The sequence below is a fragment of the Drosophila santomea genome, chromosome 2R, assembly GCF_016746245.2.
Source record: "Drosophila santomea strain STO CAGO 1482 chromosome 2R, Prin_Dsan_1.1, whole genome shotgun sequence".
NCBI lineage: Eukaryota > Metazoa > Arthropoda > Insecta > Diptera > Drosophilidae > Drosophila > Drosophila santomea.
In genome coordinates, this window is record NC_053017.2 from 12,979,282 (window position 1) to 13,002,397 (window position 23,116).

The window sequence follows — 23,116 nt, forward strand, 5'->3', positions numbered from 1 at the left end:
GCCAAGAGGGACTTGGTTACAAAACCTGAAAAAATTCACGCAATGTGGGTCATTTTATATCTATCTTTACTAATCTATCTGACGCCTAATATTAAAGTTTTAAGCACAAACAATTATGGTTTTCGGATATTTCGTTTACATTTAAATACCGAAAGCTTAACTTGAAAGCAAACAGGGTTTGAATTGCCAGAAAAAACCAATAGGTTTATGATACAGGATTATAAAAGGTTGTTATAGTAACTGGATCTTCTAAGACACTAACAAGATATGTAACGTTTCATTCATTTTAGAACAATATGTCTAAAATACATTTTGTTTGGATTGCGCATTTCAAAAAGTTTATGGAGACAAAACAACTTTATTTATTTAATTTAAAACGTAGCGTAGCTGATGATGAAATTTATATAATTTTTGAGCCCTGCATGGCATATGGAATGCACGTGTGGCGCTGGGCGATAATTGCATGAGCTGCGATTGCCTGATGCAAATCGGGGGATACTACATAATGACTCAATTACATGTTGCAACTAGCCACTTGCAGCTTGCGACCGAGGGTTTCCTTTCGGTTTCTGATTGCTCGAATGCGGGCAACTGGCACATTGACCGGGGCAAACCGAAGCAAACTGCTCACATGGGTAGGGTTTTGAGTGCTGGCCTTTGTGGAGATGGAGGAGGAGGTCTTCAGCTTTATTGATGTCCCGTTGCTTTGTGGCGGACAATTGTCGTCATCGACAGCGACAGCGACAGCAACAGCGACCTCGTCATTTAATTGTAAGTGAAACTACGCTTCGTTGTCGCATAATGGTGCACACGCTCTATGCTCTATACTCCATGTGTTGCCAGTATGTGGTGCCCGTTTCCCCCATTGTGCGAGGTCAACAACCAGAGATACGACCACCACTCTACGTCGTCGTACTCCGCCAATCCAAGTGTCGTCTCTAGTGCGCCACTGTCTTTCTGCCCCCGACCACCCTATGTGGTATATAATGCGTACCAGTACCGCCAGTACCGCCAGTACTATTGGAATCCCTTGCTGTTGACAAAATAAAACACACTTTAATTGATACATTTGCATTTTATTGTAAATGCAGCTCTGCGACGCGGCGCCTAGCAATGAATATTTATGCAGCTTTTATGGGTCAGTGCAGCATGGTTGCAGCTGATAAATATTTGCATCAGCATCTGGCAATCGATGACAGGCAGCACGGGCTTGCATATCGATTATATGCGAACAGGTGCTGGGCCAGAAATTAATAAATCATCCACATTGCACTGCATTTCTAGGGTTAAATTGGCAGAATGTATGGCAAAACAAAATGACCATGAGGTGTGGCAAAGTCAATACACGCAACGGTAGATTCACCGAAAAATGACTTGGGAATTATGAGCACATAGTTTAGAAACATCGCATACAAGGTCGTACATTTTGAGCTCACAGGACATTTTCCACTTGTTAATAGAAAGAAATAAATTAAATAAATAAGAAGAGCAGTAGAGTTCCATAGGCTTTTCTTCGAGTTAAGCATATTTGATTCTGATAAACCTGCAGCGAAATACCAATCAGTGATCCGTGTCCAAACACTCGTATATCTGCCAGAAATCAGCGGCTAACACATTAGATCCCAGCTGGAGCCGGCGTTGAAGGTTGTGTTCTGTGTTCTCTGTTCTGAGTGATCTGATCTCATGGCCCCAGTCACATGACTAACCCCATAGAGTTCGTGGTCTGGGGCACGAAAGTGACTTACATATGTATGTGCATAGGTGGGGCTCCAAGATCACCTGGCTGGAGAGCTTATCGTACTCCATTTTGCGTGTGAAATTCAATAAGTTAAAGCGACTCCGACTGCAGGCTGTTTAGCATAGGAAGACAGACGAACGAACGGGGCGGTGTTCGTTGCCAGTTGATGCATATCTGTATTTTCCCCCGACTATATTGACTAAATTGTTTGCTGGGTGTGGCGCAAAATGCACGACAAAAGTGTTCGTGTTGTTGATTTTCATTTCTGTGGCATTGTTGTTCGGCGGCATGTTGTAGTTCAATTTATGACTCTTGTAGCGCTTGACTTTTGCGCAGGCGTTGAAAGCCCAACAACAAGCCGGCCTTTTTTTTTCTCTGACAACAACTCGAAAATCAAATTGAGCTGCTTCGAATAGGTTTTGGTTTTGGTTTTTGGGCCGTTCACTCGGATTGTTTGCTATTCGATTCGATTTCGTGTTAATTTCCATTGAACATTGAACATTAAGCACAATACGTCACAGTCGAAGGCCCAGCGTCACAGTTATGTTTGCTGTGTTTACAATTTCATTTAGTGTCCAACATCCAGAGATTGGCCTTAGTTGCCGGCTCCATTCGATCTGTTTTGGGACATGACAAGTTGTGCGATCGATTTGATATGTTTACACGCTTCGGGAAATTGATATGTCAAACAAAACAGATGTCGGGCGAAATGTTTCCTCTATTATTGTGTGGAAAAGCACTCTGCTCAATTCACACTGCAGACGGTGTTTTATTGCCCAGCTGCTCAGCTCCACAGCTCCCTAGCTGGGGAAGTCGTTTCTTCGAATTGTATGTCTTAATTTGAGAACTTCCTACAGACACCGACCACCAGACCCATTGACCTGGTTTGCTTGCATTTTTATTGGCCATTGATTTGTGGGTTTCCCACAGTAAAGCAGTTAAGCAATAGGTGCAACAACTAAGCCACAGGATGCTCCATTGCTAGAATCTTAGATGGCCAATTTAAAGTAGCTAAACTATTTCTATAGACTAGAATCAAATTATATTTTGCCAAGGAAAATTAAATCGGCACATTGGCTTGGCAACAGCTGCATCTATCGTTTTTCCCACTTTTGCACTCGGATATGCAACCAGATTCAATGCAAAAACAGATTTGCATCTCTATCTATCAATATCAATTTCGCTTAATCGTGCCACAAACCCCAATACAGCCGTCGCTCTTCAATATCAAATCCATTAGCCATTGATTGTTCTCCAATCTCCATTCACACATTCGAGAACTGCAATTGAGCTAATTCCCATTCCATATTCCATTGGTCGGCCGTCGAATTGGTCTCAATTGTCATAATTACACCCACTCAAATGTATTCAGCAGCTGGTATCTGGATTTTATTTTTTTATTAATATTTTTTGTTTTTTTATTATTATTTCTGGTATTGCTGCCGGCTAATTCTTCTGACAAGGCGCTAAGCAGCCGCGACAGCTCGCCGATTATCTCCGACAATTATTTGTTGTCTTCCGTCGAGGCGCAACCTTGAAATTAAATATAATTATGAAAAGGCATTCCCATTCACGGGCCCATCGAATGATATTTCATATAGTTAGGGCCCAACGACGTGCCTCAAATGAAAAATAATTTAGGATGCCGGCACACGCACACTTCAAAAATAAAAATCCGAGCGCCGAATCAATAATAAAACCACCGACCACCGACCACCGGCCAGCCCCGCCCCCTTCCTCTGAACCAGCCCACGGTTTTCAAGTCAACCAGGCAACAACCTTTATTTATTTATTTTTTCCCCTCTTTGTATTTTTGCCCAGGCAATTATAATTAACTTCGCGGCGAGTTTTGATTTCTTCTGGTTTTCTTTTTTATATTCCCTTTTTTATTTGGCTCTTCGCTGTGCCCACGGGCTGATAATTTTGTTCGCACCTGATCGCGTTACTCAGAGATCAGGTTTAGTCTCCCTCGCGGTACACAGAGAAAAAAGAGGTATATACATATAATATAAAATGTAGCACAATCAACTTTTCATAAGCTGCGTAAATGGCTTTTATGTTGAAATTCTGGGACTGCAGCAAAACTGATGGCTAAAATCGCTTTCGTATTTATATGTATCATTTAAAACTAAATCTTTGTAGATAAACATTTAGAAGATATTTGGACAGTGTAATGTGTTTCTTTGGAGAGCAGCGTGCAGATCATTAACAGAGCCAGAATTCCAGACGCAGATCTAATAATCAGTCAGCATCTGCGGTTGCTCAGTTTTGGTTAGATCTCTTTCGGCCAGCTGAAGTTCTTTAGAGCCATTTTCCGAACAATGGGAACTTTCATTTGTTTTCGGGTTTTTACTTTTAAACCAGATCCAACGAAAGTACTTCAGGTTAACTTAATAGGCTGGACCTAATGGGTTAATGAGTGCCGGGCGAGGGTAATTGGAAAACCAGTTCCAGCTCTTAACAACCGATGATCAATAATAAGTTTTGGGCAAGGGATTTGCTTAGAGTGGAAGCCAAGCTGAAAGAGAACCTAATCCCAGCGGACTTGGGCTTCTACCATAAAAGTGAAGCGAAAAGGGTTAACCTTTAAAATTTACAATGTCCCACGGTCGCCGTTTTTATGACAAGGGGCGGCCCACGAAAATGAAAGCTGTGAAATAAAACGAAAAGAAAAGCCGAGAACAGCGATTGCGATACAGAACGAAAACAAACGGAGGAAAGGATGGCTCGAAATGAAAATAAAACACAAGCAGAATCTGGCAGCGAGCGAGGAAAATGGAAATGGCAGGAAAATTCAAATCACAAACTCGGTATTTATTTGCGAAGCGTAAATGATTACCACTTAAAATGTGCTCGACTGCCACCTAAAAACCAATTGTTGGAAAAAGCACAACCAACCAACCAACCAACCAACCGAGTGGGTGGTTCTGGGTGACTCGAAGGACACGGCAGCAGAAGGAGTAAAAGGACCAAAGGCAACATATGTTTTTTATGCCTGAGCTGTCTAAGTGGATACGGGCGGAACGGAACGAGTGCTCAGATGGAAAAGCCATGGGGATGGAGGGACGTGGATGTGGAGGTGGAGGCTGGGGTCTCCTTGCTGGGCGAGAAAACTGCGGGACAGCTGCCAGAGCTTGTTAGAATCTCCCAAAGGGGGGAATTCCCTGGCAAAGCGAAATATGGAATTCATTAAACGATTCGTTATATATAGAATAAATTGGATTGGAAAAGCAAATACCCTAAACAAAAGCGGAGCACAACTTGTTAAGCCGAGAAAGTGGTGCATTTAATGTGTGATTTATAGGATTTAAGAACTAGCTTGCAATAATCAACTACTGTGAGTTAAAGAAATTGTTGTTATCGAAATGGCCAATGATAAAAGTATTGATCTATAGGTAATCTACACTTTGTAAAATGTGAGTTCGGAACTCTGTAAAATGTAAAATTTAAATGGTATCACACAGCTTACAAAGTGCTTTGAAATTCGATCATTTAACCATAAATATCAGTACCCATTTTACACTTATCCATTGTCAGCATAACTTCTAGTACACTTTAAGACTCCATGCGAACGAAAGGGAGAGTGGATATGTTTTAGAGAAATCGAAGAAGGAGAACCAACTCACAGCAGAGACAAAACAAATATGTTAATGTATCTTACACCCAGCGACACGTATTGGTTTCAGTCTGCAATCGTCGTTAGATGGCATATATGAGTGAGTTATTCCAAAGGGGTGGCAGCTTTTCCGAGCTTTTCCGGCGGGAGTGGTGAGGAGTGGGGGAGCAGTGAAGGCTACAACAAATGGGCGGCCTGTGCCGGCGTCGCCTTTTTCCTGCCTTTTTATGGTCGTCACGGACCGCCCGCAGGACGCAAAAAGGATTCGCATTCCGCCCACTTTGCTGCACGCCCTGCTCGCACATTATTTTGCCACTTCTTCAGCTGAATTTGAATTAGATTTGTGCAGCAGCGTCTGGCGCGCGTCTTGGCATCGTGTAAAATAATATATTTATTTTTATTTGCCACACGCACACACCCACAAACACCCACACACCCACACAAACACAGAAGAAGACAGACAGAGAAAGTCCCGAAACGCCGGGTCAAAGCAAAAGTGTTTTGTTTTCCTTTCAATTTGTATTTTTATTATTTTCATTTGTATTATTTTTGTGTGCTCATGAATAAAAAAGGAGTAGGAAGCGACAGCGATAGATGGCCCCAAATTGTATGGCTTAGCCCTTTTGTGTGTTTGCCGCCTGGCCCCAAGAAAAAGTTAACAAATTTTCGCATGAATATTTCGCCCTCGTTCATCTCTTCACCAAGGGGTGACCATTCTAACTCTGAGCCAGGACGAGAAGCGACCCTCGACTTGGCTTGGTACTACCATCCAACCCCGATGCCCATACCCATGTTCCGGGCAATGTTGACATTGTTTGCTGCTGACAGCAGCCAAGTTTTGAGGAATTTGCTTTTAATGGACAGGCGAGACAACGGCGAATACAGAAACGAGTGGAGAACTTGGGCGTGAACTTAGCATTTAAATAAAGCGGCGGCAACGGCGGCGGCAGCAGCGGAAGTCTATTGATTTTCTGATGTCCGCTGACTACACTTGGCTTAAAGCCACCGGGCGGCTTTAATCAAAATATTTTTAGTTAAATGCCCGGCTGGACCAAATTACTGAATTACTTCATCAGCGCTAACAACACAAGTCGCTTCGATCGGCGGCGGTCATCAAAGGCGGTCTTTGGATCAGTGGAACAGATCCGGAGCAGATCGGCGGCGGTTCAAAGTTCTCGAAGGCGGCAACTTTCCAATTTTCACCGTGTTACCTAATTTTAATTGTCATGCCACCTGATGGCCATGATGAGGCATCAAACTCATTCTCAGCCTCCTACGGCGGCTACCTGCTTCATCTTTTGAGCCTGGTTCATTGTTTATTTTGCCGTTTTTTCTTATTTCATTTCATTTCGGTGACCTTTGTTGCATTGATTCAAACTCCTTACGAGCGGCAATTTCCTTCTGCTGCTGCGCTTTTGTGGTTTGTCGCTTGTTTAGTTCCGATAATTCCCGGAATTTAATTGCCCATCTCTTGTGTCAATTGTTTGGCTACCCAAAGAAAGGTGCCCAGCCTTCTGAGCTCTTCGCAAATGGCCCACAGAGTTTTTATTTTGGTTTTACGGCCGATCAGCCAAAACAATGGCTCGGAAATTGCAAGAAATTATGGGTATATTGCATCTGTGGAAGCAATTCGGTTGCATTTTTGTTTTTTGTGGTCGGGGAGTGATTCATGAGTTGGGCAACAATAGACTGAGGAATGCCATTTTAGCCGTTTGTGTAAATCCGGTGGATAAACAAATTTCTTGTACAGATGCAGAACAGATTTCGAACAGCATTGTGGAATGTTTCGTTTGCTTATTTTGTAACTATAACTAAAAATTACAATATTCAAGTAATAGTGGAAATATGTATTACTTTATAATGCGCTTCACTCCTACCACCTTAAAACACCTCTTTTATATATTTAGAGAACACTCCGGAAGGGGTAATTTTAGTGCTGGCCTTAGACCCTTTAAGGGCCATATGTGCTTTCAAATCTGTTGGCTAATAGAGTTCCTGGGCCAGGGCCATAAACTGTCAAACATTTACTTTCGCTTCCTCCATCGAGGTGGCAGTCTTAACCCCTAGATGCCGATGCATGTTGGCAATGCGAGTCGTAAAACCTGGGCTAAGTTCAGTACCTTTTTTAGTTGTTTGCACCTTGCGTTCCGTATGGGAATGACTGACTACATATATGGAGGGCCTACATATCAGGACCCTGGAGACCAGGTCGGTTGCTATTAGCAGTACATTTCATACATTTTGTAGTGCACATAAAATGCTCCCTTTGCTGGCTGTTTGTGTAAACTGTTGACAGGCTGCGCCACAGACGCCAGGGGTTAAGGGAAAGTGGGCGGGGTGTGCTAAGCAAATGAGCTGCAGTCGTAAAAAAGACAATTGAGCTCATATATTCTACACGTTGGCCTGCGTTGACAGATCGTAAAAAGCCGTCAACTGAAAACTCCACACCGCACCGCATCGCAACGCCTCGATGCCAAAGACTCCCACATAAATATCAAGATCCGAGACCGAAAGGCATCGTAAAAAACGCCATCAGATACCAGATACACTCGGCACTAGAGGAGAACCTATAGTAAACAAAAAAAAAAAAAGGAACAGAACAAAAAAAGGGCGAAATGGGGCACTCAGAACTCCGCCAACAACCATGGCAATAATGAAGAAAACCGAAATTGATTAATCTCATTAATAAAATGCCAACCTGCATGGTCCGTGCAATCAACGGCTCTACTTTGGGTATCCCTTAAAGTTGAGACAATAAAAAACGCAATCGTAAAATATGGAAAAATTCTATGCAGTCCGCTGCAGTCAGAGTTAATGCATTTTATGGCCAAGCTTTTGGTTAATTTCCCCCATGAAAGGGGGTTCAACTGTCACCGGGCATAAATTTTAATAAAAAACCCAAACTGAACTGAAATTTTCATAATTTCTTGTTTTCCTTTTCAGGCCGTTCTTTTTTTATTTTTATTGCGCAATAGCTAATTAAAATTTCAATACTAAAATGTTTGCTCATTACGAGCGCTCTTATCAGTGCCTCCCCATCACACCATCATCATCAAAATCATCCAGCGGGCCTGTTAAACTCAAACATTTTCCCAACTTTGACTCACAAATGAGGCTGCCAAGTTCGATGATGGCAGTGGGGAGGGGTCTTTTTAAAGCAGGGCAGGTGTATTTTGTACCAGTGTATGCGCAAACAAATGTCTTGTATTTCGACGTGTTTAACTAAACTAAGCGAATATAATGCACATTATACTAAATTAGATATGTGCGTAGATAGCAGCACAACAAAACTGCTTCATTTGCTGATCAAGGCGAAGTGATTTAATTAATTGCAGCTGCTCCGTAAGCCAAATCAGTCGAAATAGTCTGGTATTATGCGGGTCTTAGATATCATTGCTGATATACGAAATTCCATGGCAGAGAGTTGGGGAATATTAATTGTTCCACATTGTTTAAGTCTGCATTCAAGGTTCACGGAAAACGAAAGACAGTTTGATAGAAAGTGAAGGGAATTTATGCACAAGATGATGATTAATTTATGAAATTAACATATATAATGTGCAGAATAGGGGAATATTCAATTGGAATTTATAGAGTTCCACACTAACTATTTCAAATACTTTAACCACATTTAAATGTAGTACTTTTGCACCTAAAACGGTTTCTCTTGCGTTTGTTTTAACATAGATTTAAGGCACTTTTACCAAGCTCTAGTCCCAAATTTTTAAAGGCACAGCCATCATCGATTTTGAAGTTGAAGTAAAATTCTTAGATAAGAACGCGTCATTCCCTGGTCGTAAAAACTTCAGTCGTTTCCGCTTCGCTCCACGAAAAAGACAATAAAATTTCCCAGTTAACTGCGTTCATATTTAGTATTTAAACTTTCGAAAGCCATTTTCATTAGCTTAGTTAACCTCTATTATTAGTCCAGGCAAAATCAATGACCCGGACCGCAGACATGTAAGTCCAGCTTTGCCATTAAGAGCCCATAACCAATCGCCTGTATGTGAGCAATGTCTATGCGCATCTATGTTTATATATCTACCATATCAATCAATGGTCAAGTCGGTTCGCTTGTTTGGCCCCTAGATGCTTATCGGCCACTTAATAAATTTCTCTGTGGGGGAGTCTCCAGCCTTCATCTTCAACCGAACTCGTATACGAATCCGATGATGGAGCTGCTGGAGATGGCATTTGATTTTAAACGTTTTGGCTACGCGTGCTGATTTTATAACTTTGTTGGACATATCATTTTTTATGAAATCAGAAACCGAGGGCCAGTGATTTTGGGCAAGTTAATTTGTTGCTTGAGTTGGGTCCCCGGGATCCGATAAGATCTCACACAACAGAAAACTAGTTTCGCTGGCGGATTTGTCATATCACTCATTCGATTTGATGCTGGCCATAGTTTTCTTCGATGGTTTTGACGGGTCAGAATAGCAAGTTCTTGAATAGCTCCCCCCATGGTAAACATGGTGTTATGCCATCGGCAATCCATGCTCCACTTTTTATGAGGCCCATAAAGTTTAGTTCAGAGGCACGGTGTGTGTGCCGTATAAGCATTTATGGCCTTTATTTAAATAAAAATAAGCATAGTTAAACATTTCGGGCTAGAAAATGGGATTTGTGGCACGTCACATGCAAAATTAGCTCGGTGCGGAGCTCTCCGCTTATAAAAACTAATTATGTGGTTATGGGTTTATGCATTTTTAATACAAACAAATATAAAGTCAGGTGGGGTGGCGTTGAAGAGTGGCGCATAAAATGTTTGATTAGACGGGACACGTTTTGTTTCCACCATAAACTGTTTTATCGCTTAATAAAATGTATTAATAAATACTTGGGATGCACATAACGGGGCATTAGACGGCTTGAACGGATATCGAATCAAAGTTTTATATGACCAAAGCACGCAGTTTCTGAGCCCCCTTCCCACCATTGGTTCCCGAAAAAAGCAAAAAGGGTTCAGGTTCGGCAAGTTAACACTTTATAAAGTGCAGCCCCAGGGCTGGGATAAACAACATCAAAAAACGAAGAAAAAATACGAAATACAAAATAAAATAACCCAAAAGAAAAGTTTTTGTCCATGTAAATAGGCTGCTCCGAAATTTGAGTAAGCAAAGTAAATGAAGTAGAAACGAGCTGGGTAACAGGAGGAGGCAAAAAACACTGAGGAACTGCCCCGAAAATGTTAATTACTTCCTTGTTTATTTAAACTGAGTGCCTGAAAGGGAGAGGTATATAGTGCGACAGAGATGGCGCGACTGCACGTGTGTACCCAAGAACTGAACTCGTATTTGTGTACTTCAGAACGCCTCCGGCAGAAAAACTAGGATAATGAGCTGCAGTACCGGATAATCATCTGGGGTCAGTGGACTATCTTTCAAGATCACACACCCTTCATGCTCTGAAAACCCTACATAGCTAGATTTAAAAAAAATTTATGAATTTATTTAATCTTTAGAACAAACATAGTTAGAAATTCACAATAATAATTACTAGAAAAACAAATGGTGTTGCTGAATTCCAGCTTAGCACCGCATATCTATGGCGATTAGCCAAATTAAATACAAAATAATATAAAATTCCCCAAGCGGATTTGGACTGCCAACTCCCTTTTTGCATGCATTGCTTTAGTTGTGATTAAATAATACTCCCTTTGCGAGTGCCTCGTAATCCCATCATTATTATCCTTTCCATGAACTAAGCCTCTTGCTGCTCGTGTTGATTGCAGTCGATTACAGAGCACTTGAATGTAACTCTCCAGAGTCCTGACTCCACTTCCTTCCACTCACTTCACCCTTTGTCAGTCAGCGTGGGGGGAGTGAAGGAGGGAACATGAGTCTATCATTAAACTTTAGCTAAAGTCAAACAAAATTAAGAAAGCTGTGCTATCTTCGAGTGCTCTGGGCCACTTGGAACTAAGTAAAGCGAATTAAAAAGCACACGCTCAAGTTGCCAACGCACTGTGGAAGTAGAAATGTAGGAAAAGCAACTCCTGCGTTGAACATGTAAATGGAATGGATGGAATATCCAGGGCAAGGATGTGGCACTGAAACTGGGGCAGATGGGGACAGGGTCCTTTAAGGAACATGGACATGGCTGGCCAGTGGCCAGTGGCCAGTGGCCATCGAGCGTGTGTGTGCGGTCAGTGGTAAAGATTATCGATCGGTGATTCTTTTCAATTGAATTGTCTTCAATCTTATTGGTCGTGACCAAGTCATTGCTTTTTATGCCTTCTTCTCGGCCAGAGTCCTTCGTATCCTGCCGGCTTTACTTAGCTTTGTTTGCGTTTTTCCCCGCTGCAGCGCCACTTCCACTTCCACAGCCAAGTCCTTTGGCCATTGCTCACGAAATTTAATAAGCACAGGACATGTTTGGTGTCGTTGCGTGCAAGGCGTCCATCAGCCAGAAAGCAGCCTGGCTCATTAAACCGGTTTTACCAGCTGGATTTCCCCCAGCCGGCGAAGCTCGCACTTTAAAGCTTTGCAGCCCACAGCGAGATATTGATTTTCTAGTTCCCCAGCGCCTGAGCAAGATAAATAGTTTAGACAAGAGTATCTCATAAAGAGGCATCTCTGGGACACCAATCCTCGCTAGAATCAGATGGAAGAGGTGACCCTTAGCTGGGACATAATTTGTAATTGGTTTGAACCCACGGCAAGGCTGAGTTGAAAATTTAACCCAGAAACAACAAGAAAAGGACACAAGTGTTACAGTTTTTTTTTTTTTTTTTATTGTTGTATTGTGGAAAGACAACAAACAGAAATTAAAACACATGTGCACAGGACGCAGACAAACAAACACACAGCAACCAGAAACACATGCAAATACATACACCGAGTGTGACTCCTTTGGGGTATTTTCTTTTCGGTGGAGTAAATGAACCCAGCAAGCCAAAACAAATAATTACGCCCCAGAAAAGCAACAACAATGGGGTAAGAAGGGGAGGAGGGAGGACACCAGCCAGGATAAAGCATAAATGTCGTCTGCCGTCCTTTCAGTCCTTTCCGTCTCGGTTTCCCCCACATTTTCTGACTTTCCCGCCATGCTGAATAAATGCTGACAATGGACGTGAAATTATGACAAACTCACATGTACTAGCCCGCAAGTATACGAGTATGTATGTATATATATTTAAGGACATATCTGTGGGTCTATATATGTAAGGTCGTTCCGCTGCTGAAGCAATTCATTTGTTGGCACTTGCCACATTTGCGTTCTGGCCGCATTATATAGCTTATTAAAAATACAGGCAAAAAGTTTTAGAAAAAGGTTAATTACGTTGACTAGAACCAGAACTCAAAGTGTGTGGCAGCACCTTTCCACAACTCTGTTGCCATGTAGCATCATGTATTAAAATCAATTGGGCCTGAATTTTTCACAATTTTCCAACCATTTTGACACCAAGTGTTTAAAAACATTGCTCAATCTGGACATGTATAATTAAAAGTGACTTACGTTGTTTTTTATGCCAAAAAATAAAACAGTGAAATATGTGAGCCAAGTCCCACGCAAAAACTTCTATCATTGCCTGGCCCAAATTGATTTTCCCCGAAGTAAAAGATATAAAAGCGGAATAAAGACCCAAAGACACTTTGATTTGCAAGCTGTCAGAATGAACTTATCACCTTGGCGTCGTTGTTTATCAGCTAGAAATTGAAAATTGCCGCCTATATAGTAGATATATGTATATATATGTAGGTGTAAATATATAGAAAAGCCTGACCAAGCATTTCGTTTCAATTTTCCCGTTGCTCGCACAGATTTATTTGCCTATTTCTGTGCGCTCTACCGACGAAAACGTGACGAAAAGCGTTTTCCCAGTTTTGCCCCCGCTCACAAAAAAGATATATATATATATACGAATATATATATATGTAGGGCCATATCTGACTGAAAGCTGACATTGAGAGGAAATCTGAATGACTGGCCCACATTTGACATTGCCAACTTTTGCCAGGCCAAGGCAAATATTTAGCCGGACCTTTTTTATTACATTTAAATAATTTGATTGCAAGTGTAGGGTCCTGGGCATTTAAACTTGCCCCTGAGAACTGGGCCCTTTATCGGGGAAACAGTTTTCAATTCAATTTAATTCACTTTGGTCCTTCTCTCTGTGTGTGTGTGGCCGTCTGATACTTTTTTATTTAATTTTTTTCCGCACTCTCTTTTATTTCTTACAGCATAAAAATTTATTATCATAATAAGCGAGCAAAGGCCGATGTATCCTATACATTTTTTCACCGCCCCCTATGCCACACGTATGTATGTGAGTCGGCAGCAACCCTCGATGTTTTTTACGACTGTTTTGTTTTTTGTTTTTGTTTCTGTTTTGATGGAAATCCGATATTTGCAACACGTATTGAATTTTGATCAGGCAATATGAAATATCTTTTTGCCAGGCTTCTGCTTCTACTTCTGCTTATGCGTTAACTTCCTTGGAAAAACTAGAGCATTGATTTAAAGAGCTGGCTATCGATTTTACTGGAAATTTAGCAGAAAAGCGCTAGGGAAAAACCCTCCCCGGGGAAAATGCCACTCGACAGCAGATGCGTATCTGCAAACAATTAGGAAATTGTTAAATGAAATTTTCCAAAAATTCCTTAACTAGGGCTTCCGATTTTTCCCACCACCCCCCAAAAAATTCTCTTTCCACAGTTTCCCCCATCATCATTCTAGATTCTAGGTACACAAGTGTTGCATTGTATCTTTGCCCGGTTTTGTAATTCTATTAGTTACAAGTTGTGTGCAGTGCGAAACGCTTCTTCTGTTCGAGAAAATTAAAAAACTTTGCAATTGCAGATGCAGTTGAATGGTGGTCCCCCCTCCTCAATAAAACCGTTTCCCCTTTTCTTTTGATTTTCCCAACTGTATGGCAATCGAAATCGAGTGTAGTTGATATGAGAAATTGAGATACCGATACGGATACGGAAAACGAAGTTCCTCGATTTGTTTCACCAGTATTTACAACTCTGTGGCCCTTGAGCTCGAGTTGGCCTGGCATAAATGCCAAAAGCGTCATAGAAATCCACTCCAGCCCAGGTACGAGTGTGTTTCTGTTACCCTTCAAATGGAAACAGCCATCATTTAACCGCCAGACAGATAGACATGGAGACTGAGAGACTGGGAGATTGGGCGACTGGGAAGTTGGGTTTTCGAGGCGCTATAGATGATGATGAACCATCTGAATTGGATGGAAAAAGGGGGCTGATTTGTATGGTACTTGCGTAGCTGCGCATTTGTCTGTCGGTTTATATACATGCATATACATATACACTATAGCGTATAGCGTATAGAAAAAAAAATGATTTATCACTTTGACGGCTTGTAGCTGAGCTACGTTTGTCCGTTGACTTTGACGGGCCGCCGACCGAAAACCCCTCCTCCGCGGACGCCCCTGCAAATGCGTGAGGATTACAAAACAGCAACTCATGTGCATGATGAATTAAATTAGCAAAAGCAGCAAAAAGCCAGCTGGAAATGGTAGAGCAATCCAACAATCCCACAAGCCCGCAATCCCACAAACCATTTATCGACACAGTTTTCGGGTTTTTGTTTTAAAAAAGTTGTTCATTTCATTTGCATTGTTCGCTGGCGAAACAGAAAAATATCTTTGTTGTTTGTCGTAATCGTACATAGATTTTTAGATGTATATATAGAGTATATAAATAGTTGTATTCACAAAATTGAATTATCCATAGGTTATACAATTATATTAGAGCTGCACTAGAACTAAACTTAGGGCCGATCGACGTATATTACAAAATGATAAAATTAAATAACAGTTTTGGGTTTTTCATATACTGGTACAAGTGTCTTGTGTGTGTGAGGGGTTCCTTTTCATTTTCATACCCCTTTTTCTAAATCTCAATAGTTTCAAACTGATTTGCTTAATTAATGACGAGTAGGCGAGTGTGTGTTTTGTGTGTATGTGTGCTGAATTAAATGCTCTTCTGTTTCGTACTTTCTATAGGCAGTTGTTAAACATTTACTCGTATAATATATGCGTAGATCTATGCGTACATGCGTGCATACATACAAATATGTATATATATATATAGTATACCTCATACATAGTAGTTCTTTAATATCAGTAGTTTGCTTTACTTTACACAGTCACGTACATGCAGACACGCACATTGATATATCCATGAATATATGTATGTACTATATATAATTAGCTATGCATATTGTGTATGCGCCGCGCCAGTTTGCTAAACTTTTATTACAATTATCGTTAGTTTTGGTAAGCGTAAGTGTTTAAAATGAGCTTTTCTGTTTCGGATTTTGTTTACTTCGCCGCCCATCTACCATCTGCATATTATCGTTATTACGATGTAGTTAACCACGGGAAATCTTCCCGGGCTGTCGGTTTGCTAGCTAATTATTTATGCTTTTTACATACAGATTACTTGACAAATGCATTTATCGATTTTACGGCTGCGGCATGCAATTTACATGTGTACTCGAATGTGATTATTGAATTATACCCATATGGTTATGAATTCGTATCTGTAACTGTTTAAAGGTGTATCTGTATCTGTAAATGTATCTGTGGATCTGTGGATGTATCTGCACCTCTGTATGTGTGTATATCTATGTTTGGACAGTAAATACGGTACTGAGAGCTATTTACAAATGGATGCAGGATGCTGGAGATGCGCGGATACATACAGGGGTAGCTATTCCGGGTTAATGGCCATTACCAAGTCAATTATTGAACAATCAATTTGGGAATGCAAATGCAGCTCGCCCATGGAAACTCCATCTCGACTCGGGAATCTTTATACTCGAGGTACTGGAGTCCAACTGATTAAAACCATATTAAAAAGTTATCACAAATTCCCCCCTCGGGCAATTCTCGGCTAAGCAAATGCCAGATGAAGACCAAAAGTTCGTGCTCATGTGAGGGAGAAAACTAAGTTTGGTGTGGTAAAGTTTTGAAACTTTGAAATGGCATTGTAGTAAGTAACATCCCTGCTCTCACTTTACAACCCCCCCACCTACCCGCTTTTGGATGCATACACTTGACATGGCCGAGGCTCTCGGCCCACTATGTATCTTGTATCTTGTATCTCGTTCCTTGGGGCTGTGTGCGCTGTGTTTGTTTAGTGCATCTAAAATGACTTTACACTGGATAAACAAAATAATATACGTTAAAATCTGGCTGGCTAGTTGCAACTTCCGCATTTCTATTTTGTTTTCCCTCCCCCCTCCTTAGCTTAACTCGCACATATATTTTAGTAATTAAAATTATGCACAGGAACCAGTCCCTAAAGAAATCACTGTCACTCTCCCAGAATGCGGTCGGTTCTGCCCCACGCCTCCTTACACCAGATACGCCTGAACATGGGGTCCCTGCTGTTGTCCGGACACGGCTGTCGGATTTTGTTGCTGCTGCTGCTGTTGGTGCTGCTGCTGCTGCTGCTGATGGGCCGACTGACTCGCCTTGGAGCCCAGTGTTCCGGCCTGGGCCTGCTGAAGATGCAGCTGCTCCCGCTTGGGTCGCCAGGTCTGTGCCCTCTGGGCTGCTTCCATGGCAAGTCCACCCGGTGCACCCGGCATCATCAGCATGTGCTGCTCGTTATCCAGGGTCGAGTAGTCCGAGTCGATGCTGGAGTATATGTGCTCCGATGGCGGACGCATCCCGTGATGCTGGTAGTACTGGGCGTGCAGGTGATGGTTTCCACCTGATCCAGATCCCGACTGCTCTCCTCTTCGCTGCGGCCTGGGACTGGGTGTGGCCGTGGTGGCCGTGGAGTAGTTCTGTTCCGCGGGAACCGAGGCATTCACTGGTACAGCTTGTGGAACAGCACCGATTCCAACTCCATCCGCTGGACCACAGTAGGCGGGTGGCGGAGCCTGGCGATAGAGCAGGCCGGGACTTGCCGGCTGTTTCACCCGCTCGTGGTTGTGATGGTCCAGCTCCAGCGTGTAGTTGTTGCCCCGGAATGTGGGATAGTCCACGGGCAGGGCGTAGCGCAGCTTCTCCCAGAAGTGGCGATCCGAGCGGCGGATTCGATGAACAGCTGATGTTTTCAGATAGGGCAGCAGCTCAATATCGCTCTCCGCCTCGAAGGCGACCTCGGGCTCTTCGATGATCACCAGCTTCTGAGGCCTTCCCCGCAGGGCATCATGAACCGACCGTCGTAGCTCACAGCGGGCCCACTCCGTTTGAAGGAAGTTCCGGGTGAGCAGGATGACCACTCGGCGGGAGACCCTTGTCGCCTCCAAGAGCTGATAGTGGGTGGCATCATGGGCCAGGTCCCGGTGCTGTAGACAGACCCTCAGTGGTGGTCGTCCGGTTTCCAGCTGGGCGGCCAAGTGCTGGCACACGAACTCCGAATCCTTGGCGGAATGCAGGAGCACGGCATCGTAGAGCTTCTCCGACTCCTCGCAACGTGGTCCGAATACGCGAACCCCGTAATGGGCAAACAGCCAGATCCTCAAGGATTCGCGGAAGGCAAAGACCATGGCGATGACCACGAGCAGGAAGAGAAGAGCCAGTGCAGCAGCCAGCAAGGGAATATACGATTCTGGGATGCCATGCTGCAGCATTGAGCCACCAGAGTAGTAATCAGTGCAGGCAGCACCTGTGGCGTTAAAATCCAGCTCTCTCTTCTCCAGAGATCCCGAATTTGAGCTGCTATCCTCCAGTGCAGCACTACCAGCTCCCGAACTGGCGGCCATGCAGTAGATATCCTGGGCATCCTGGACAATCAGGGCATTATCCGCCACATACGAGGTGAGGGCCTGCAAGAACTGACATCTGCAGCTCCATTGGTTCCTGCCCAAGCTGATGGATTTTAATCTTGTGCCGAAGTGGGTGGCGTGCATCTGCCAAATGGGAAGAGTGACCAGACGGTTGCCATCAATGCGGATTAGCTCCAAGGCGGCCAATGGTGCCAGAGTGGCGTTCTCAATGGTCGTCAGTTGGTTATTCTGCAGATACAGCTCCCTCAATGCGGAAAGCTGCTCGAACTCGTAGCCATGCAGAGTGCGCAGCTTATTATCGGCCAGATGGAGCAACTGCAGCGAGGCCAGGCTGGCGAAGGTGCGATTTTGTATAGCCGCCACCTGGCTGCCATTCACATAGAGAGCTCGCAGGTTCTTGCGCCCGATAAATGCATGATTCTTCAGCACAGGGAAGTTGTTGCCATCGAGGTACACCACACTGGAATCCATGGGAACGCGCCGTGGCAGCTCCGTGGTCTGTTGGCCACCACAGTCGACAACATTGGTGGACCAGATTTGGTCGTGGTAGCAGGTGCAATTACTCGGACACGTCATCTCGCAATCGCAGGCATCAAAGTCACAGCAGTGACATAGGGCGAAACAATGCGACTCGTAGCGGCAGAGGAAGTCCTGCGGACGCAGGCCACTCAAAGGACGCACTGCAGCACCGCGGGCGTGAGGCATCACGCACTCAATGTTGGCCATATCCATCACCCTCGGATGCTGACGGGTGGTCAAGTTGTTAATCCTCTGCAGCCAGTCCATGGTGCAGTCGCACTCGAACGGATTACCGCCCAGGTAAAACTCTGGCAATGGTTTGGGAGCCACCACTGGAGCCACTCGCAACTGTTGCAACTGCAGTTTACTCAGCTGATTGGCATAGAGATCCACTCGTGCCAGATTTGCCTTATCCACAAAGGCATTGGGCTGCACATTTCCAATGAGATTGTTGTTGATGAACAGCAACTCTATTGTGTTGGGAATCGACATTGGTCCAATTTCTGTGATGCGATTGTGCGAGGCATCCAGCGTTTTTACTCGAATCTCCTCCTGAAGCTTGTAGTAATTACCGAGGGCCTCGATATAGTTTCCATGGATATCCAGCCATTTCAGGTTCGATGGGATGAATGCGTAATCGAACCACACCAAATGGTTCTCCGAAAGATTTAACCACAGCAGTGAAACTAGTGTAGCGAAAACTCCATTTATGTCCGCAAGGAAATTCCTGTCCAGGCGAATGGCCTCCAACTCGAAGTTCTTGTCGAAGGATCCCCGCTCGATGCTCTGGATGCGGTTCTTGGCCAAGTTCAGAACACTAAGCCTGGGCAGATCCTGGAACATGCCCACTGTTATGTTGCCAATCTGGTTGTCTATCAGCCGTAGACCCGTTAGCTGGTGCAGATTCTTAAAGCTCTGGTTGTCGAAGGTACGGATTTGATTCTCGCCCAGGTCGAGAGTGCGCAACATGGCCAAATCCTGCAGGGCACGAGGTACCTCATTCAGCTGGTTAGAGCTCAGGTCCAGCTCCTTCAAATCCGAGCAGTTTTTGAACACAGCAGGCTCGACCACGCTGATGAGATTATTGTTGAGCGTCAACTTGGACAGTACATACAACCCATTGAATAGTTTATCATCCAGGGTGTGCAGGCGATTCTCGGCCAGGTTGAGGGTGTGCAGATTGTACAACGGCAGGAAGGCATTATCCTCGATGTGGCCAATGGAGTTGTTTCGCAAATTCAGGATCTGCAGGAAGTACAGCTCCTTGAAGGTGCGGTAATCAATGCGAGTCAGAGCATTATGGGCCAGATTCAGCACAATAAGTCGAATAAGGCCGGCAAAGGTGGTGTTATCCACGTGATTGGAGGTCAGCTGGTTACCGGATAAATCCACAACCAAAAGTTGTTCCAGGCGATGGAACAATCCCTTGGGCAGCTCGTAGAGCTCGTTCTGCTGCAGGTGGATCTCCCTAAGTTCCTTGGAACCAGCAAAAAGTCCTTCCGGCAGTGTCTCCAGGTGGTTATTACTCAGATTGACTATCCTCAGGGAAGCTAAGCCAGCTAGCGCCTCCCCAGAAAGTTCCGATAGATTATTGTAGGCAAGATTCAGGTGCTGCAATCGGCGTAGTCGGGAAATTCCCCAGCTTTCGCTGATGGATCTCAACTCGTTGTGACTGGCGTCCAGTACCTGCAGTTCACTGCCAGCACTTCCAGAGCCCGCACCGCAGTTCATGTCCGCAAATCCCAGCTGTTCGGCAGTGCGAATGCGATTGCGGGTGAGATTCAGCACCTGGAGATTGCCCACCGGGCAGAGAAAGCCGGAGGGCAGCTGACGCAGATTGTTGTCGCCCAGATCCAGATCGGTGAGCTGTTTCAAACCACCGAGGGAGTCGGGAAAGAGCTCGAGGGTCCTCGTTGGACCCCACTCACTGTTGTGTGTGCTCAAGCGCAGGGATTTCAGAGTGGCCAATCCCTCGAAGGCATTGTTGGGCAACTGGAGCAGCTTGCACGAGTCCAGACGCAGCGCCTCCAGGGTCTGCAATCTGGCGAATACTGCCACCGGCAGTGAGGATTCAAAGAGGTAGAGCTCGCTGCACTGTATAGTTAACTGGCTGCTGCCATCGGCGCCCTGGAGATCCAGACCAGGCTGTCGCTCAATGAGACGCAGGGCGCAGTGCACCGCACTGGTGCCGTTGTACGACCAGGAGCACTGGTTGGCCGGACCACTGTGCTGCGATGGATTGGCCGGAACCGGCGAGGCTGCCGGCACATTGGACAGCAGCGAGGAGTAGTCGCCGGATAGCGATACCGTGGCAGCGGCTCCTGTTCCGGCGCCCAACATTGCGCTGGCACTCGATTCGCTATCCTTGGGCGCCAGGGCGGATTCGACCGCTAGACTCCAGGAGAACCCGAGCAGGAGCAGCAGGATTGCCGCCATGGTTGTGGGTTTTGTGCTTGGGGGGGGCCTGGGTATCTGTATCTTGCAGATACCTTAAAGGGGTGTAGTTCGCGTGGTTTTCGTGTGGTTTTTTCACTCTTGGTCAATTGACATTTTTCCTGGCCACTGTTTCACTAAGCGCACATTTAAACTGGGTGTATTTTTTTTTCTTTTTGGAATTTTTCACATTCAGCGCATTCGTATAATTTCTCTTTCACTTGTTCTGATGGCTGTTTCTCTTATTTTCTCCAATATTCTTATTTGGTTAACTCTGCGTTTTGCGATTTGAATTGTGCGTGGCCCACACGTCCGAACCGTACGGCACTCGCACTCGAACTGTTTTCAGGTTTGCCACAAACTGACGGCTGAGTCTCGAGTTGCCGCTTCGACGGACGGCAAAGTATCTCGCAGATACGAATGATACCGCCGAGCAATGGCGCATGAGCGCTGAAAAAGAGAGCAATTTTAGTAGCATTTACCGCCGCTGCTTGGCGTAATGGCGCCACTGTTCGTGAGAGAAGGTTCGCAATGAGAGAGAAAATCGTTTGAGTGAAAGAGATACTTTGAGTGAAGTTGCTGTTTGAATTTGTGAATCAAACGTAAACATTGACCAAGAGCAAATAGCAACTTGAAATTCAATAGGGAATAAAATTGCTATTGTCAATAGGTAGTAATCACATAAGTCAACAATTATAGCAATATTAATTAATATTTTTTAAGGGCTTTGTTGACAGGGCAAGCCGATGGTGCAAAGATTAAAAAACTATCACTTAATTTCCTGAAATAATTATTTTTAGGACTCAACTGCATTTTAATAAAAGCACACATATGTATTTTTATGTATTTATGACGCTTAGTCGGCTCTATTGCTTTAAAAACGCCGGGGTAACTTAACATCTTTTAAATTAAAATGAGCTTAGAGGATATGTTTTATGATATATTTGCAGTTTATTCAACGCGTCATTTATATTTAAGATTATTAATTTACTAAATAATTTTCTATCAACCAGCCATGAAGAATTTAAAACTATTAACATAACAAACCAACAAAACTCCAGACTTCTCGCTCTCTGAAACTCATTCATTCATCTCAGTATCCGTATCTTCGTATCTCGCATCTGAAAACTCTCCCTGCGCTCTTTTACTCAATAGTTTAAGCAGAGATTCCCGTCGAACCACCGCCCCTCCCCTCGGATACCCCATCAATCCAGGGAGATTGTTATTGTTACCATTAACTCACACGCGCCGCATGCATATCCGTCGGATACTTTTTCTGCTTCCCAGAGTTCTGCATCTCGGCATCTTGTAATTGCCGCAGCTGCAGCTGATAATCAAGCGGCATGCCATTTTGTCAACGCCAAAAGATGTTTAACACATTGCCCCGAACTCTGCACTAGATGAATATCCACCATCCGAAAGATCCAAGAAACACAAGATACTATGCGTATCTATTTATAATCTCCGATTGTTTGAACTCGAACTGCAGTTTTTGTTTAGACAATTCGAAATACTTACGAGCTACATAGATGGCCAAGGCCGCCTGGAGAAGAGAAGTTCTCGAGTGGCGAGTGAATCATTTGCCACCTCTGGAGTTGCGTACGCAAAATGTAATATTTATGAATACTGCTGCTGCTGCTGCCCCATACCAACCATAAAACATTCTTTTTGGGGGCCATCGCTCTAACCGTAGATGGAACTTTTGTTTGTTGTATGTGAAAGGAAGTTTCTCTAATGCATTTATTATTCATAAGAACTTTTTCATTAGGAGGCTGGGGCGGCGAAACAAATGTCCAGTCGGAAAATCCACCCAGTTCGACCAAAATACCACCCCCAATATCTGAAGGTCCAAGCTCAGTGACAAAGAGAGCGCATGTAACTAAGTTAGTACCTTTGACTTGAGCTCCAACTTGACTCCCTGCTAAGATACAGCACACAGCATTGGCATTGTTTTTTCGAGGTGTCGAAAACTTGTTCAACTTGTTTTCATTTTACTATTTTTCCACATCTCCTCCAGCTGAGTGTGAAAATGCTGGAAAGCTAATATATAAGCGCATTTGTGTGTGTGAGTGGCTTCCTGAAATGCTGCAGGA

General features: G+C 44.0%; 2 protein-coding genes and 1 long non-coding RNA gene across 3 annotated transcripts in view; 2 read left to right on the forward strand and 1 right to left on the reverse strand.

Moving 5' to 3' along the window:
* Window positions 1–23,116, forward strand: part of LOC122756407 — a 70,054-nt gene that overhangs the window by 25,789 nt on the left and 21,149 nt on the right. The gene's annotated exons all lie outside the window — the stretch shown is intronic.
* On the forward strand, window positions 4,461–4,702 carry LOC120444692. The gene is given in 2 exon segments (XM_039624559.1): window positions 4,461–4,647; window positions 4,650–4,702. Coding segments are annotated over 2 exon segments (240 nt in total).
* On the reverse strand, window positions 14,932–21,340 carry LOC120444689 (toll-like receptor 7). The gene has a single exon (XM_039624555.1). The coding sequence runs from the start codon at window positions 21,024–21,026 to the stop codon at window positions 16,686–16,688; it is 4,341 nt and encodes a 1,446-aa protein (XP_039480489.1). The 5' UTR covers window positions 21,027–21,340; the 3' UTR covers window positions 14,932–16,685.

Excerpts from the sequence above, each read along its gene's own strand:
- LOC120444689 (XM_039624555.1), bottom strand. The coding sequence starts at position 21,026 with ATGGCGGCAATCCTGCTGCTCCTGCTCGGGTTCTCCTGGAGTCTAGCG.